Raw genomic sequence first — 16450 nt, 5'->3', positions numbered from 1 at the left:
TTATTATCTGGATGTAGCTGAAGGAATAAAACTAATCAAGGTTTATTTTTAACATCTGTGCTCTTTCGCTACCCACCTCTAATGTTTAACTTTTGTAAGGAGGGGCTCCTGATCCTATATCCTAGAGTGCTAATGAAACGATCCTTTGCCAAAGCTATCTGCACACTCTATCCTAGCTTCTAGTTCTCAGTAGTACTAAAGTATGACAGAATGTTGAGAAAGGGCACTTTTACACCCAGTGCCCATTGCTCACCATTTCCTGCTCACAGAGCAGACAATGTACAGGTCAGGAGCCAAGTGAGAGTCAATGAAGTGCTAAATTCCCCTCTACTTTTCAGGAAGAAGGCGGAGGCTAAGATGGGTAGTCGGGTCCAAGGCAACCTCCAGACCTTGTGCTTTGAACTAACCATGGTCTTGGAACTTGACTCTGACTCTACCTGCCTGAGTGAGTCACCTTCAGGATTCTTTCATGCCCCATGGTAAGAACTGTGGATGGGGAAGAAATTTAGTTCTGTTTGCATTTTAATGAGAAATTACTTATTTCATGCTTAACAAACCAGTGTGTGTGAACTGAAACACAGTTCTCTTTAGACAACACTGCACAGCAGTGTTTGAAAAACGTAATAAAAAATTACATTACAAAAAGAAAAAGAAAACTGCACTTCTGAGAAATTTGCAATGTGGTTCCTTGGCCAAATTTTGTGTACAAAAAGGTGTATTTTGGGGAAAGGTGACACAATAAAATGCATTATACAAACATGTGCATATTAGGAGAAATTTGCACTAAAATTCTGGAAATTTTACATGATACTTAAAAAAACCACAACTATGCAAACTGCTGTGGAAAACTGAATTTAAAATTGGGAAAATGAGAAAACAGCACATTCACCCATCCCTAGTGAAGACTGGACAATGAGCTTTCTTGCATTTAAACACAAACTGTTTCAGCAGCTATCAGAGAGTGCTGGGCAATACTGGGGGGAAGAGGGGGACATAAAAGTCACAAAATAATGCAAACAATAAACATGAAAAATAGCATTCAAAGATGAGCCACCTGACAACAAGCTACATTAAGCTCAGCTGGGAAAAATATACTAACAAAATACTCAAACAAAAGAGTATAATTCTACAACTTTTAGGCCATCAGTGCAAAGGACCTTCTTCTGACAGTTATAGTTCTAACTTCATACACCAAAGGACTATGAAATGAAGCCTGATTCGAATAATGCATTCTTAAATAGCCCTCTGCTTGGTTCCCCAAATTTCTCCTGGGAAATGCTCCTATTTTTGCATTGCTGCAAAAACCTTACCATACAAGCAGAGCTCTTGAATGAAGTAAAAATAAAATTGCATTATTCTATACAATGTTTGTGCTTGGAGGGAAACAAATTATAAAACCCCCCTCATTGAAATAACTCGTAGTTCTGCACTGTCTAACAATCATACAATGTAATCCATTCTGCTGTAATCTATGGGCTCCATCCACCAAACACTGTTCTTGTACAAATCCCATTAATGTAAATGGAGTTTGCATAGGAACGACACTTGGTTGAATGCCTCCTGTATTGACAAGATGCTAGGTGAAGTGAAGCAAGAATAGCATATCATTCTGAAAAAGAGACATCTCTGTTGGTCACCAGGGAAATTTCATCTATCAAGGATTTGCTTGCAGCAGTTCTTGCCAGAGAGAAGGGAGATTTTTGACAACAGCATTTTCTGGAAATTGGATAAGAGTGAAATGGACTTCCCATGTTTCAGGCACTTGAGTGCCTATGAATTTGCAGGAGCAGAGAGGTCACAGAGAAGAAGCCAGAAGAAGCAAAATGTTGTTGCTAGGAACCTGTCTGAATCAGGCCCTGCAGAGATCTCCTTTGAGACCCCCAGAGAACCCTCAAAACTGAGAAACTAGAAGAGCCTGTAACAGCCCCAAGGCAGCCTGAAGGACGTCATCAAGGGACATTTACGCCCATTGGTTTCAATGGGTCTACTCAGAGTTTGACTGCTACTACAATCCTCTTCCTACTAACCTGAGAGTAAGAGCCACAGAATTCAACAAAGTTTTATTCTGAGTAGACATGGTTAGGACTGCATCATAAGGCAAGCACTTACTGCCTTATGAACAAGCACTGGCCAATCCATCCCTATCATATTTAAATTTCATTCATTTCAATAAAATAAACCTGATTAAAGGGATGGAGGACAAATTCTATACTTCCCAAAACAATATGTGAACCAAAACAGCTATCCTTTGAAATTCACAGTTCTCTGAATTTTGCAACGTTGCTCTCCATCAAGGTAATGTATACAAAAAAATGTGTATATTGGGATGAAGAATGCATAAAAAGGCACAGGTTAGTGAAAATAATGTACAAAAATGCATATTAGGGAAAACTGCTTGCAAGAATGTGTACATTAGGAAAAAGTGCATGAGAAACGGTATATATCAGGAGGAAAATCCCAAAGAATTTTCATCAGGACTTCCTCAAAAAAAATAAAAATAAAAATAAAAATTGGAACCTGATGTGAAAGGTGAAGAATCCAATATAAGACTGAAAATAAATTTGAAGAAATCAAGATTGTTCAAAGCTACTAACTCTGGCAGGCAGGTTGGCAAGTTCACTAAAATAAATGTGTAGCGGGATGTGGGACTAAACCTCAAAGCCTGGGTGTCCCCACCACTTCACAAGCACCCTTTAGTATGAGGTGAGCATTTCATGCATTAAATGCCTACCCAGCCTTGCTGAAAACCACCTTCCTAGATTGCTATTACTTACCAGCCCTTCACTGGGCATGATGCTGGTAAGGTGAACAACTTCAAGGTGAGCTGATTGAGACACCAGAGAATCGGATGAGAGCGAAATGATGTGATCACAGATGCCAGAGAGTGTTTTACACTGGGGAGAAGAGAGAGAGAGAGAGAACATCATAAGCTTTTCCATTTTTTTTAGAGAAGCACTAAACAACTCAGCGTTAAAACATTACTCACAGGAAACAATTCAGTATCATGTATTTTGCAAAAACTGGCATAAGACTCTGCTTGCTACACAAAATAATAAGAGGCAAGCCCCTGTTCAAATGACATAACCAAAGTTAGTGTCGGAATACATGGGTGCGAGGAAACCTACAGCAGGGGTAGCTAAATGGCAGCCCCTCAGATGTCGCTGGACAACGACTCCCCAAATCCCTCACCATTGGTTATGCCTGCAGGGGTTGTTGGAAGTTATAGTTCAGCAAAATCTTGTGCAAGGGAAAAATCAGAGACAAAACCCACTGGCCTCTTACACATGTCCCTGCTGCCATTCTAGCAATCCCCACATATTGGGCACTGAACATCTATTTTTGGAAGGGGTCGGCTTTGTTCAAGTAGGCTCCATGTTAGATTAAGAACTCTGTAGATAAAGATTCTCTGTTGTGCAGGGAACTCACTAGAGTAGAGCAGGCACCCCACCCTTGCAGGTATTCAACCCCCCAACATGGGGAGGGGGCTTTTAGAAATGGTGAAAGCTGCATGCATGTCATAGGTAGAAGGATCAACAGGCTGATTCCCACACTCCTTCTTTCATGATGGCAATCACAAGTTAGTGGAGACTGAGTGCAGTGTCTCTGTCCAATTGAGAACAGAGGATTCCCACTCACAAGGAGGGAACTATGCATGCATAGCTTCCATGCAGACTTTCCATTGAACTCCTATATGGCCACCTGTTCACAGAAGGGTCCTTCTCATCCTCACCTCCAGCTCTGATGTCAGCAGAACTTTCCCCTCCAAGTTAGTTTTCATTTTACACAAAAATACCAAATTCAGAGCATCTTCAGATGCTGTGATCCTCTGCTGCCAGGGGAACGCATAATCACTTCTGTCGTCAACTGGCAACACAGAATTGCCTTGTATAATGTGAAAAACTGAGCAGGGAAGTTGTTCAGACAGTACATCCTCAAACCTGTGAAGCTTCCCTTTACAAGAGAGTTCCCCTTCAAGACATGTCAGTCCAGTGCGCATTCTGCTGGCTGCATGGGGCTGTCCCATCTGCACATTTATGACATAACTGATCTTTCAACTGCCCACATGGAATCCTAATAGCTAAAACAATCATTTAAAATAGGCTGAACTTGAGCACTAAAAACACAACAATGAACCAGTATTCTATTTATTTTGATTATTTATTTAGATCATTTGCAGCATGAGAGCACTTCTGCGCTCATGTCCTGCTGTTGGGCTTCCAATAAGCCATCTGGTTGGCCATTATGAGAACAAGATGCTGGACTAGACAGGCCACTGGTCTGACACAGCAGATCTCATCTTAAACTCTTATAGCCTCAGCTGAAACAGCTCCCACAAAGGCTGTATAATCAATTAAAAACAAGACAGCTCCTGCTCTCAGGCTTACAAACTAAAAGACACCACACAAAGTTGGGGAGCGACAGAGGAGAAAGAAATAAAAAAGGAAACTCAGGGCCCAGATCCTAAAGTTAAGCAGTAGTTCTTCTAATGGGCAACTTTAAGAATAGAAGAAGAATTAACTCTCTTCCATTTTATTTTATGGGCAGCTCCACTCTCAAAACACAAGTTAACAACAGGAAGGAAAAGATATTCTAACCCATTTGCAATAACAGTCAGAATACTAAAATGGTACACTTTTCCATTCATTATTCCCCTTCGCTTTGTTTAAGTATAACCCTACAGTGGGGTAGACTGTGACCAGATAGTCTGCGTGCCTGCTCAGTCTCTTGTCTGGGTGTTCAGTGTTGGTGGGCAATTTCAGAGTCCCTGCCTGCTCTCCCTTCTTCAGGTTCTTTTAATTCTAAACTGGACTTGGATCAGGCAGTCCTTCAAACAGAGGTATGTATTCTGCAAAGTTAAGTCACATGTCACTACCCTAGCTCCCCACAGTTAAAGTGCAAGCGACCCATTTTTTTGTTATTTTGGTAGCTGAGGCAGAAAATTCCATCAGCACCTCTCTGGCAGTATCCGTAATATCAAATTAAATAACTAGGGATGGGGGAGAAGTTCAATTCAACTCTTACTTAAATATGAATCTATCAAATTATCGCTTCCTGAAAAAAAGGTGAGAACCAACATACATTCCTTCAAAATTCACACTGATCTGAATTTTGTGATGAAGTTCTCCAACCGAACAATAATGCATATTTTAGGGGAAAGTGTGTGTAAAAATCAATACATTAGTGTACATTAGTCTTAAGTACATAGGAAATTGTGTTTATTCGGAGAAATTCTACAAAAGGTTGATGAATATTCATGAGGATTTTTTAATAATAATAATAATAATAATAATAATAATAATAATAATAATAATAATGCAAATTGCTTCAGAAATGTGGAGAATTGAAGAGCGGAAGAATGAAAAGCTAAGAGAACTGTAACTGACAAATCACTCCACCCAAAGAAATAACCATTTGCTGTGCCCTTTCATGACACACAAAGTCAGATGCCTGAGACGGCAGCATCATTCTGCCTAACAGTAGTTGTTCTACAAGTTTTTCCTTCTTGTTACAGTGTTCTCTGGATGGAGTTTGAGCCAGCTGGCACCTGCCCTAGCATCAAGCTTATCTAAACAATGGATAGTTTGTTCCGCTGTCCTGGCAGGGTCAAAAGTGCTAGAGATAACAAGCAGTGTGTCATTAGCATACTAATTTACACATCTTTGTAGCAGCTGCAGACTCATTTAGACAAGGAGCCATCAAAGCGGCAGGAGGAAGATCAGAGTGACAATTGCTAAAAACAACAACTGTGAGGTCTGTGTTGTACTGATGGTGGGCTCACAAACTACATTTTTCCAAGCTTATATCTTGGAAAACTACGTTTTTTTCAAGCTTGTATCTTGGAAAATAAAAGCAGGCCTGCTGGATCCAAGCAAATATCTGCATCCTGTTTTCTGTACTGGCCAACCTAGGAATGTGAGAGTTTGCTCCCACCTCTTTCACACTTCCTAAATCAAAAACGTGAACAAAAACTCTGATATTCTTCAGAATCCAGATATCTTTTCATTTTGAAATGGCGTTCTGCAACCAAAGAATGCATGCATGCAAGCACACATAACACAGAGAGAGAGTGTATATTAGGGGACTGTGTGCACACCAATGTTTACACTGGTGAAAATAGCATACATTACAATAGCATCCTACATTATATTCAGGAAAATTGGTTACAAAAACGAGCATGTGAAGCAAAATGTGTACAAGATGTATATATTAAAAGAAATATATGCATAAAAAATGCACATGGAAATTATGAATAAAAAATACATCACCAACTGATGCAAAAATGTGGTGAACTCAATTTAAGATTGGAAAAATGCGAAAAACCCAAAACTGATAGATCCATCCATCCCAGGGCCTACCATTTAGGCCTGATTAGGCCCGTGAGCTGGAGGTTTCTCAGTGCAGCTATAGAAATTCTAGATGCAGAACTTCTTTTTGACACATAGCAAAAGTAAATTGTTTGGCACTAGGATATCTGAAGTACACTTGCAGCCATATGAGCCTGTCTAATTATTAAGATCGGGATCTGAGGTACAGCTGTGTAGTATGTCAGTATGGGTTGTTGCAGTTGGATGTGTGAGGGAGAGGGCCTTCTGAGTGGGAGCCCCACATCTCTTATTACCCGGCAAATAAATACTGTACTATCTTCATCAACTAGCTATTGCCCTTGACAATTTCGTGGAGGGGAGGGGGATACAGAAAGGAAAAACATCAAAAATTACCATTCAGAATCTTTGAGTTTTTCTAAAAAATGTATATTGAAATACTTTTTACCCAGTAATATAGAAACAAAATGTATGTTATTTTATCACCCCACCCCACCCCACCCCTGCACACACATACACCGGCCTGATCCTGTCATTGAAGCGAAATCAAATATCTGTATCTATACTAGAAATAACACAAATAAACAAATGTGTTCTGTAAGTCACACAAAGAATGTGTATTGTCTAGTGGAAAAAGAAACAGGGAAACACATTTGCCTCTTCATCCTGGCTGATTTTTAAGGAAACTCAATGACTTGTTACAAATTATACTTTCAGTCTGCCTTTGGCTCACGTGTTGTATGTGACAATTTTAGTTGCCGGTAGTTCCAATGAGATGACTTTGGCTTAATGGTTGATATTGTAATGGTTGTATTTTTTATGTGTTAAAAATTCTTTGGAGACCACCTCATTGAAGACAGGAAGCACACCCTGCTTAATAGATGAGTCAGATATTCTTGGAATAGATGAATGAAATAGTGGTAAACAGATGCTTCTGCCACCCTCAGCTAATGTTCTCTCTTGATTTCAGAGTTCCAAATTACTGCTTCTTACTTCCTTAATGGAACTGATGTGTTAGAAATTGTTCATTGTTCCACTTTATATGTTTTTCCCAGAACACTGGGCTTGCGCATTAGCTTTCTTCAGCTTTTGTATTCCTATCTCCCTCTCTGCTCCATCAACTTGTAATACCAGTGTACATGAATCAAACAGTACATTTATTATTTATTTCACAAACTTTATATAATTGCATACATTAGTCCTATTCAAACATTATAGTTCCCCGGTGTCCCAGCGTCTGCTGGTTGGAAGTCTTTGCATCTACATTGGTCCATGTGAAAACTTTCACATGGGGTAGAACCTCAATTGCCCTTGATCTTAATTGGGGATTAGCCTTGGGCTTTAAAAATGCTGTTTTATTTTCCTTTTTTGGGATTTTTATTCTTTCTTTTTATTTTCCTAAGTTTATTGTTCTAGCCAAAGGCCATGATGAAACTTGCATTAAGCAATCATATTAATAAAACAATACAAAGCATACATCCATAATATAAACATATGCAAAGACTTTGCCAAGTTTGTGAGCATTTAAACGCTTTTTCCCTTGTGTTACTATTACTATTTATGCACCTGCCACACATTTCAATAAAGGCCTACATGGTTCTGTGCAGAATTGAGTCTTGCAAAACTGTGGTACAGCTTGCATCACAAGAGGGCTTCAGTATCACATGGCGGAATTAGTTAAGCCGAACAAATTATCTCAGCTTTTATGAACTTTGAGCATCATTCTAATGCTCTGCTACTGCTCAAGAAAGGGGGGGGGAACAAACCCCAGTAGTAGACATTTCCAGTAACTGTATTTAGTGGGTTCACAGAGAAACTGCATGCTAACCAGAGAAATAACATTTTCATAAATACTTGTTCATCCACAATAAGCTAAGAACTTATAATGCTCTGGTTTCTTTCAATGGAGCTGATGAAAGGAGAAAACTGAAAGCTGAAGTCAGAAAAACTGCTCTCTCTGGAATTGCCTTTTAAGTGGTTTGTTCAGTGATTTTGCTCAAATTATTTGTACTGGAAGTATACTGGTGGGTTTCTGCTGGAAGATTGGCACTTGACTAGCAACACTTCTGAGTACTAAATTGCGGCATGGAGATTCATAGAATAGGAGAATTTTCCAGAGCTAAGCTTGGAAGGGGCTTGCCAAAGAAGAGCAAATTTGGACTCTGTTCATAAATGTGAACTCATTCAAGCCCCCAGAACCTGTGATCCAAATGACATAGTTGGGAACATGAGAAGGCACTCACAATACTGCCACTGTCCAATTAGAAAATATCCATGTTGTTGCCACCAATAAGGCTTAGTATAGTAGAGAAGAGCAGCTGGGGATGGAAGGCAGGCAGGCAGCAATAAGTGAAGCCAGAGTCAATGAGAGGGTGATGCTATGGTCTAAACCACTGCACCTCTTGGGATTGCTGATCAGAAGGTTGGCGGTTCAAATCTGTGCAATGGGGTGAGCTCCCCAGCTCCTGCCAACCTAGCAGTTTGAAAGCACACCAGTGCAAGTAGATAAATTGGTCCCGCTGCGGCGGGAAGGTAAACGGTGTTTCCGTGCGCTCTGGCACTCGTCACGGTGCCCTGTTGTGCCAGAGGTGGTTTAGTCCTGCTGGTCACATGACCCGGAAAGCTGTCTGTGGATAAACTCCTTCTCCCTCTGCCTGAAAAGCAAGATGAGCGCCACAACCCCATAGTAGCCTTTGACTGGACTTAACCATCCAGGGGTCCTTTACCTTTTTACCTTTACCAATGAGAGGAAGAACTAACAAATTATAGTTCTGCTCCCGCCCCCCCTCTCCCTGCTAAGTTGTACAAGGATAACACTGAGACTGAGGAAGAGAAAGTTGACAGGCTGTGCTACCACTTTCTGCTCTGGTTTATGCAAGTTGGGAGGCAGGCAGGTGGGCTTGGAAGGAATCAAGGCTGAGGTTGTTGGGGAAATGCTCCGTTTTCCCTAACTGACCAGCCTCTCCTGGAGTAGAACATTGCTATGTGAGTTGGAAGGGCCAGTACAAAGGCCAGAGTCAGGGCCAGCCAAATTTCAAACGAAACCTGCATTTTTGTACTGACTCATAATTGGCCTATAAGTTCCAGAATGTGGAAGTTCATACTCCCAATTCAAAACAGCAGCATTCAGAAGTAATTGGATTTCAGCCCCCTGCTATACCTGAAAAAAAGGCAGTATGGATCACTCATTGCTAAGGAACATTAGCTAATTTAACTGCAACCAAAACACCAGTTAGGCTAGATTCTGTCACATCTAGCCTGATTAGTTCTAAAGCAGGGCTAAAACCGCCCTTCCCGTTTCCTGGAAGAATTATCTGCCTGCAGAAATGGTGTCTGATTATCTGCTGCTTTCAGCCAGGTTGGGATTTATTTTTTTTACATTTTCAGGAGATGATTGTTGTTTACCAGTGTGCTCTTACTAAGAAGTGTGACCAGCAGAAAGTTGTGGTGGCATCTTCAGGCTGGTCCCCGATCCCCAACACTCCCAAATCTTGGAAACTATAGTTCACAGAACAACAGTTCCCAGCACCCTAAAAAAAACTAGCTACAATTTCCAGGATTCTTTGGCGGATGTGCTTTAAATATACAGTGTGTTCACAGAGCAAGAATCAGAGGCCTTCTTAACATAAGGTTAAGTAGGACAAGTGCCATCTCCCTTCTCTCTTGACAATTTCAGTTAAATTCCACCAACTATTTCTTTGTGAGGGGTGGGGAGGGAGAATTTCTGTTTTAATTGCCATTTAACTGTTTTTAATTGTGCTGTTTTGATGGGCTTGAGCTATATACATTTTAATGTTTGATGTTTATGTTAATGCTTTGATGAAATTGTTTTAGTTTGTATTTTAATTACGTCTACTTTGGTTTCACACTTGTAAGCCACTTAGAAGCAACCTTGGCAATTAAGTGGTGTATAAATTAAATTATAATAATAATTCCTACTCATCAAATGGTTAATTTAAAAAAAAATTATTTTAAATAACTGCTTTTGTTAATTCTTCTCGAGTGTATGAAAGAAGCAAGAACTCTATTACTGCTGGGCTTGCCTGTTTTTAGAAAAATCTACACTCCAGTTGTCATTGACTGATGAAATTCTAGGCATGACAAATTGCTAAAAAACTACCCTTAGCATAATCTATAAAGAACTGCAATCCCACTGTGAGTTATTGACACACAAGACTATAATAATTAACATGATGCATCAATAGGGTTTAGGGTTTTTGTTTTTCGTTTTAAAAACCATTCTATAAATAGCCAAATGGTTACAACATCTCCTTTGAAGCCACTTGGCAGTCAATATTGATTTAAAACCTATATTGAGTTTTTAATAAAGTGACATTTACTATAGCTTAGTGGAAATGTAGACTGCCTACAAAGTTAATTATACATCGTTGCTTAAAAGAAATGAATTTCTTTTCTTTTTCTTTTTTGACAAAAGGTAGCCCTAAAGATTATTTCAAAGCAGCAGTTTGCTAATTTTAAACGAGATTCAAAAAAATGAAGAACCTACTCTTATTCCACATGCACACAAAAAAATATGAAATTTTGTCCAGACAACAATCAAAATGTATCATTATTTTTTTAAGTCTGAGTATCTGTTTCATTAAATACTATGGTAAAAATCCATCATTAAGAGAGCTGAAAAGTGAACAAGGTAGGACTTTTTTCACACTGCATACATTTAGGTAGAAACATCAACTTTCTTTATTGTATTGTATCGTGTTTTAAATAATGCTAATTGGAGGAAAGATTTATTATTACCAGATTTATTTATTATTATTCCAGACCCTCAGATATGCAGCAGATCACTAACATTGGCAACTGGGTGAATTTAGTATACTTATTTGCCAGGCTGAATTTTTGTCATCACTGCACCAGATTCTCAATTCTTCTTATTGATTTTAAAAGTGGTTCAAATCAAACAAGGGCTCTGAAGCCTCTTCTGGTGCATATTAACATCCAGCATGTCCAATGGGCCTTACTTCTAGATAGTGAGAGGCTTGATGAACTGACCATATGACAGCCATGTTTGAAGGGCTGTCACTCAGATGATATACAAATCTGTTGCTCCAGAGCAAAGATCTTCAATCAGTGGGTTCAACTTACAAGGACAAAGATTTAGACAAAGGTCTACTGGGATGAGCGGATCTCAGGCTGAGATGGGCTCAACAGTGGCTATACAGTGGTACCTCAGGTTAAGATCTTAATTCGTTCCGGAGGTCCATTCTTAACCTGAAACTGTTCTTAACCTGAGGCACGATTTCTGTTCTCATCCTGAAGCAAAGTTCTTAACCCGAGGTACTATTTCTGGGTTAGCGGAGTCTGTAACCTGAAGTGTCTGTAACCTGAAGTGTATGTAACAAGAGGTACCGCTGTACTGGCTGAAGCCCCTCACCTCAGCTCAGTTTATGAGCATATATAACACCAGATTAATAATAATAATAATAATAATAATAATAATCATGTTATTATTTATACCCTGCCCATCTGACTGGGTTGCCCCAGCCACTCTGGGCAGCTTCCAACAGAATATAAAAAAACCATAGTGAAACATGACTGAAGGGATAGTTTAGTCAGTAGAGCATGAGATTCTTAATCTCAGGGTCATGTGTCCAAGCCCCTAAAAGATTCCTGCATTGCAGGGAGTTGGACTAGATTACCTTTGTGGTCCCTTCCAACTCTATAATTCTACAAAATCAAACATTAGAAATTTCCAGATACAAGGCTACCTTCAGATATATTCCTGAAGGTTGACATCTGACAGGAGGGCATTCCACTGGGCAGGTGCCCCTGCCTGGTTCCCTGTAACTTCATTTCTCGCAGTGAGAGATCTGCCAGAAGGCCCCTGGAGTGAGATGTCGATGTCCTGACTGAACAATACTCCTTCAGCTATCCATATTCTCTATTTTATGGTTCTGCGAGCTCAGGCAGGGCAAATCTCGAAAGAAGGGCCATTCCAGGGAACAGACAGGATAAAGCAGGGGGAGACTTACCTCTATTACAAACTCTGTTCGGTTCAGCCACACACACAACCCAGAGTTGTGTGACAGCAATTAGTATGTTGGGTTAGAATTTGGGCAACTAGGTTCAAATGCCCACGCCGCCCCAGAGTTCACTGGGTGACAATGTATGACAATGGGTGACAATGTCTCTCAGACTAAACTGTGAAGATAATATTGTTACAGGGACAGCCCTGTACACCCCCTTGTGCTCCGAGGAGGAAAGGTGGGGTGTAAATACAAAAATAAGATCCTATGTACAAGATTATAACATGGATATGGGACAGACATGTGCAAAGCACAACCATAAAAAAAGTCAAAATGTGTACTTACCACATGAAGAATTTTATTTTCTGTTTCATACACTGTGCAATCCTGTAACAACAGGAGGGAGAGAGAAGCAGTATTTAATATCCTTAGAAATCCACTTTGCCTCAGCTATGTTAACAACTCGTTGAAAAATAATGTGCCACTCTAGCCATGACTGATTCAAATTGCTTTTAAGAAAGGTTTATAAGAAAATCTCAGAAGCTTTTCCCTGCTCTTTCTGGGTTGCAAACAGCAACAACCACTCTCTTTCATATGGTTAAATGTTCATTGAATTTACAAAGATGCTTTCAGTTCAAACTTTTATCAATTAAAGGAGGTTAATCATACACATCAAAGAGAAAAAACCAACCAAGATGAATGAAAAAGAATGTATAAAGAGTCTTGCTGGAAGAATCCTGCATTCTGTTCCTACATTGGCCAATCAGGACATGTACACAACAGGACTCTCCTATTTGTGTTCCCTAACAACTGCCTCTAAACTTGAGGAAACGTGACTATAGAGTGTTGGCTCCCACTTGTGGATGCAGTATTCAGACTCTCTGGTCAACTGCTGGTTTTTTTTGGGGGGGGGGGGATTGCTAGCCGTCAGTAAATTTTGTGGTAGCAAATCCATGTGTTGTATGAAGAAATACTTCCTTTTGTCTGAACTATTTCCACCCTTCAGCTTCATTAGATTATTTCAGGTTTTAACATTATGGGAGAGGGTAAGAATGCTACCTGCTTTCTCCAGAGCATGCATAATTTTAATATACCTAATTGGAAAATTATGTGTATATCAAGGGTTTTTCCTGCCATGTGAGGAAAAGCTAAAGGAGAGCAAATGATGCAGCCACCCACTTGATGCTATGCAGGCTTGGATCTGATCAGTGCTTGGATAGACCTACCAAGGAGAACCATGCAAAGCACATGATAGCAGGAAAACAGCTACATACATGCTAAATGAACTAAAATCTTCATTCAGGGGCACTTTCATTTTCACTCAGTCAGTAGAACATCAGCCCCACATTGGGCAAACAATTCCTCCATTGCAGGGCGTTGGACTAGATGACCCATGTGGTCACTTCCAACTCTATGATTCTCCACCACCCCTAAGTGCCCCATCTTATGAGTGGATGCCATGTTGTGTTGCCCAAGGACAGTCACCATGATGTTGTCTTTCAGTGCTGCACATAGCGAGCAGGGTTATAAACAGGGCTGTGTTCATTCTACAGGCACACATCGCCTGGACCAAAGTGGAAGGACAGGGGAAGTGGGACACTGGGTGTACTTCACCACTGGGAGCACTGGTTTTCTCTGCCTAAGGTTTATTGCATTTGAAAGATAGGGTTTTACAACTGCAGCATGGCATCTTTCATTAAAGACAGGTCTTGTTTCTGAATAAGAATTAGTGTTAGCTGCTTTGAGCTCAGATGGTTTGCTGGGAAAGAGGCAGACTGTTGTGAGCTGTGCAGTGCTGTCAGGATCGGGTTTTGGTCAGTGGGATCTGTTGGAAGAGCAGGAAACAGAGGGAGGACTGAAAGGGGAGGACCTTGGAAGAACGGGATCTCCCCTTTCTACCCTGACTTCAGCCACATTTGAGGGGGGAGCAGGGATGTTGTTTCTACCATCCAGCCTTCCCGCAGCATGGGAAGCCTCACTGGGGACCAGGAAGGGCTCTGATCAACCAAGAGGAGTGGATGAACACGAGGCAGCAGCAACTGAACAGCAACAGTCTGAACAAGAGGGGGCAGCCTTGTCACCTGGATCCACCTTTGCAGATGGGAGCGGACCCAGCTGATGGAGCCTGTGCTAGCAATCCCAATATTCACATAAAGCAAGAGTCCCACAAGTGAGAGCACAACACCTCATCTACAAATGCTTGGCAGGAAAGGTAGGTAATCTTGTTGGGACATCTTCAGTGCTTCTGCCTGATCATGGACTTCATTCCCTGGTCCTGAACTTCATGCCCTGCTTCTGAATTCCTGAATTTTGACTCCTAGATCCTGTGTCTACTGCCAAGCCTGTACTGTTACTTGCCTGAATAAATATATTGTCCTTACTTCCAAGTAAGTGTCGTTGTCTGTGTGTCTTGGGTGAGAGAGCCAGGTTACATACAAATATTAAATTAAATCAATGTTGCATTAAATAAATAAATAAACAGAAAGGAATATGCGGTAGCTGATGCCCCAACCTTCAAATGGTTGGCCAGTCTAACTGTATATATTTCATGCAGTATTTTGAATCCTGAGATTTTAAAAACATAAAGGGATAACATTTTAAAAACACAAACGAATAACATTTGCTCCCTAGAATATGACAACCATCAGCTCAATACACTAAGTCAGGCATGGCCAAACTTGGCTCTCCAGCTGTTTTGGGACTACAACTCCCATCATCCCTGACCACTGGTCCTGTTAGCTAGGGATGATGGGAGTTGTAGTCCCAAAACAGTTGGAGGGCCAAGTTTGCCTGCACTAAGTGAACTAATTCACCTATGTAACTTCAGATTAGCTAGAACAAAGCTCTGTTTGACCGTAATAACTGGCCACATGCAAATTAAATATTATCAATAACAGATTTCAACTGACCACAAATACTGACAAAAACATTTCTGTTAATTCACTCCTTAAAAAATTACCTGCAGAATAAGCAAAATGCAGGCTAATTAAAGTATTTGGCAGCTCCACAGCATAGACGTGAGTGCCAATGTCAGCTTTGTTCCCTTGCAAAACTGGTTAGGATTGCAAAGAATCACAAAATATATTGTGGTGCTTAATTATAATGGCTGGGATCCAGCAGAGCTCCTGACACATGCAACAGAAGTTGTGCCTGGGTATATTTTCTTTGTTTGATTTAGTTTGAAATGCAATTTCACACTACAGGATGGGGGGGGGGGTGTTGCAACAGTGTGAAAAACACAGCCCCTTCCCCATTTCCAAAGACAGATGACATTTTGTAAATTGCAGCCATTGGCCTATAGATACATTTTGGGCATAAGAAGGCTCTGATCTCCCTTCCGCACCATGTTTGAGTACTATTTCTGTTCTGCCGCAGCTTGGCTTCCAACAAAAGATATGCTGTTTATTATTACATTATTCACACCATTCACTTCACATTAATGGCAGACGCCATTAATTTCAATGTAAAGCTAGCACAATGCAGATGGGTGGGAGGTGGGGGAGTCATCACTTAGGTATTGTTTGTGGACCGAAAACAACAATATCCACTCCCATTTTTGTCGGAATGGTTGCCATACACAATGCACACGGATCACTTGAAAGACTGCATATTTCAGCTCTCAACAAGTTGTGTGAATGGTGTCTACCAGAAAACATGAGCAACGTTCTAGCAAAGTTCTGGTTCTCTGCTCTGACCTAGAAATAGAATGTAAGAACCCTGCTGAGCCAAGACAAAGGCCCATCTGGTCCAGCATTCTGTTGTCACTGTGACCAATCACATATCCTCCAATACAAAGTGCCCCCAAACCAGGACACTATCTTCTGGGGCTGGACTCCCATGTGAGTCACATGACCTGTGGGACATAAGTACAACAGCACTCTCCCTACTAGTGTTTCCAAGCACCTGCTATTCAGAGACATACTGCCTCTGCTAATAGAGGTGATCTATATTATGGCAAGTAATCATCAACTGCCTTAATGAATTCATCTAATCCCTCATGGCTTTCCACAAAGGATCTTGAGAACTGTAGCTTGTTGAAGGTGCTGAGAATTGTTAGGAGAACCGCCACCGCCCCCTTATTCTGCACACAGAGACAGAATTCCTAGTGCTTCCTGGGAAAAGGGATTGGTTGCTAAATCACTC

General features: G+C 40.7%; 1 protein-coding gene across 2 annotated transcripts in view; it reads right to left on the bottom strand.

The window, feature by feature from the left end:
* Positions 1-16450, bottom strand: part of LOC114589252 (connector enhancer of kinase suppressor of ras 2-like) — a 219538-nt gene that overhangs the window by 159662 nt on the left and 43426 nt on the right. For both annotated transcript variants that reach the window (XM_028715480.2, XM_028715481.2), the window contains exons 5-6: positions 12653-12694; positions 2775-2894 (exon numbers count right to left, since the gene is read on the bottom strand). In XM_028715480.2, coding sequence (XP_028571313.2) covers positions 2775-2894; positions 12653-12694 — 162 coding nt within the window. The remainder of the gene's footprint in view (positions 1-2774; positions 2895-12652; positions 12695-16450) is intronic.

The sequence above is a fragment of the Podarcis muralis genome, chromosome Z (genome assembly GCF_964188315.1).
Source record: "Podarcis muralis chromosome Z, rPodMur119.hap1.1, whole genome shotgun sequence".
In the NCBI taxonomy this organism is placed as follows: Eukaryota; Metazoa; Chordata; class Lepidosauria; order Squamata; family Lacertidae; genus Podarcis; species Podarcis muralis.
The sequence above is the reverse complement of the archived record's forward strand: the minus strand, read 5'-3'. Positions and strand labels throughout refer to the sequence as shown.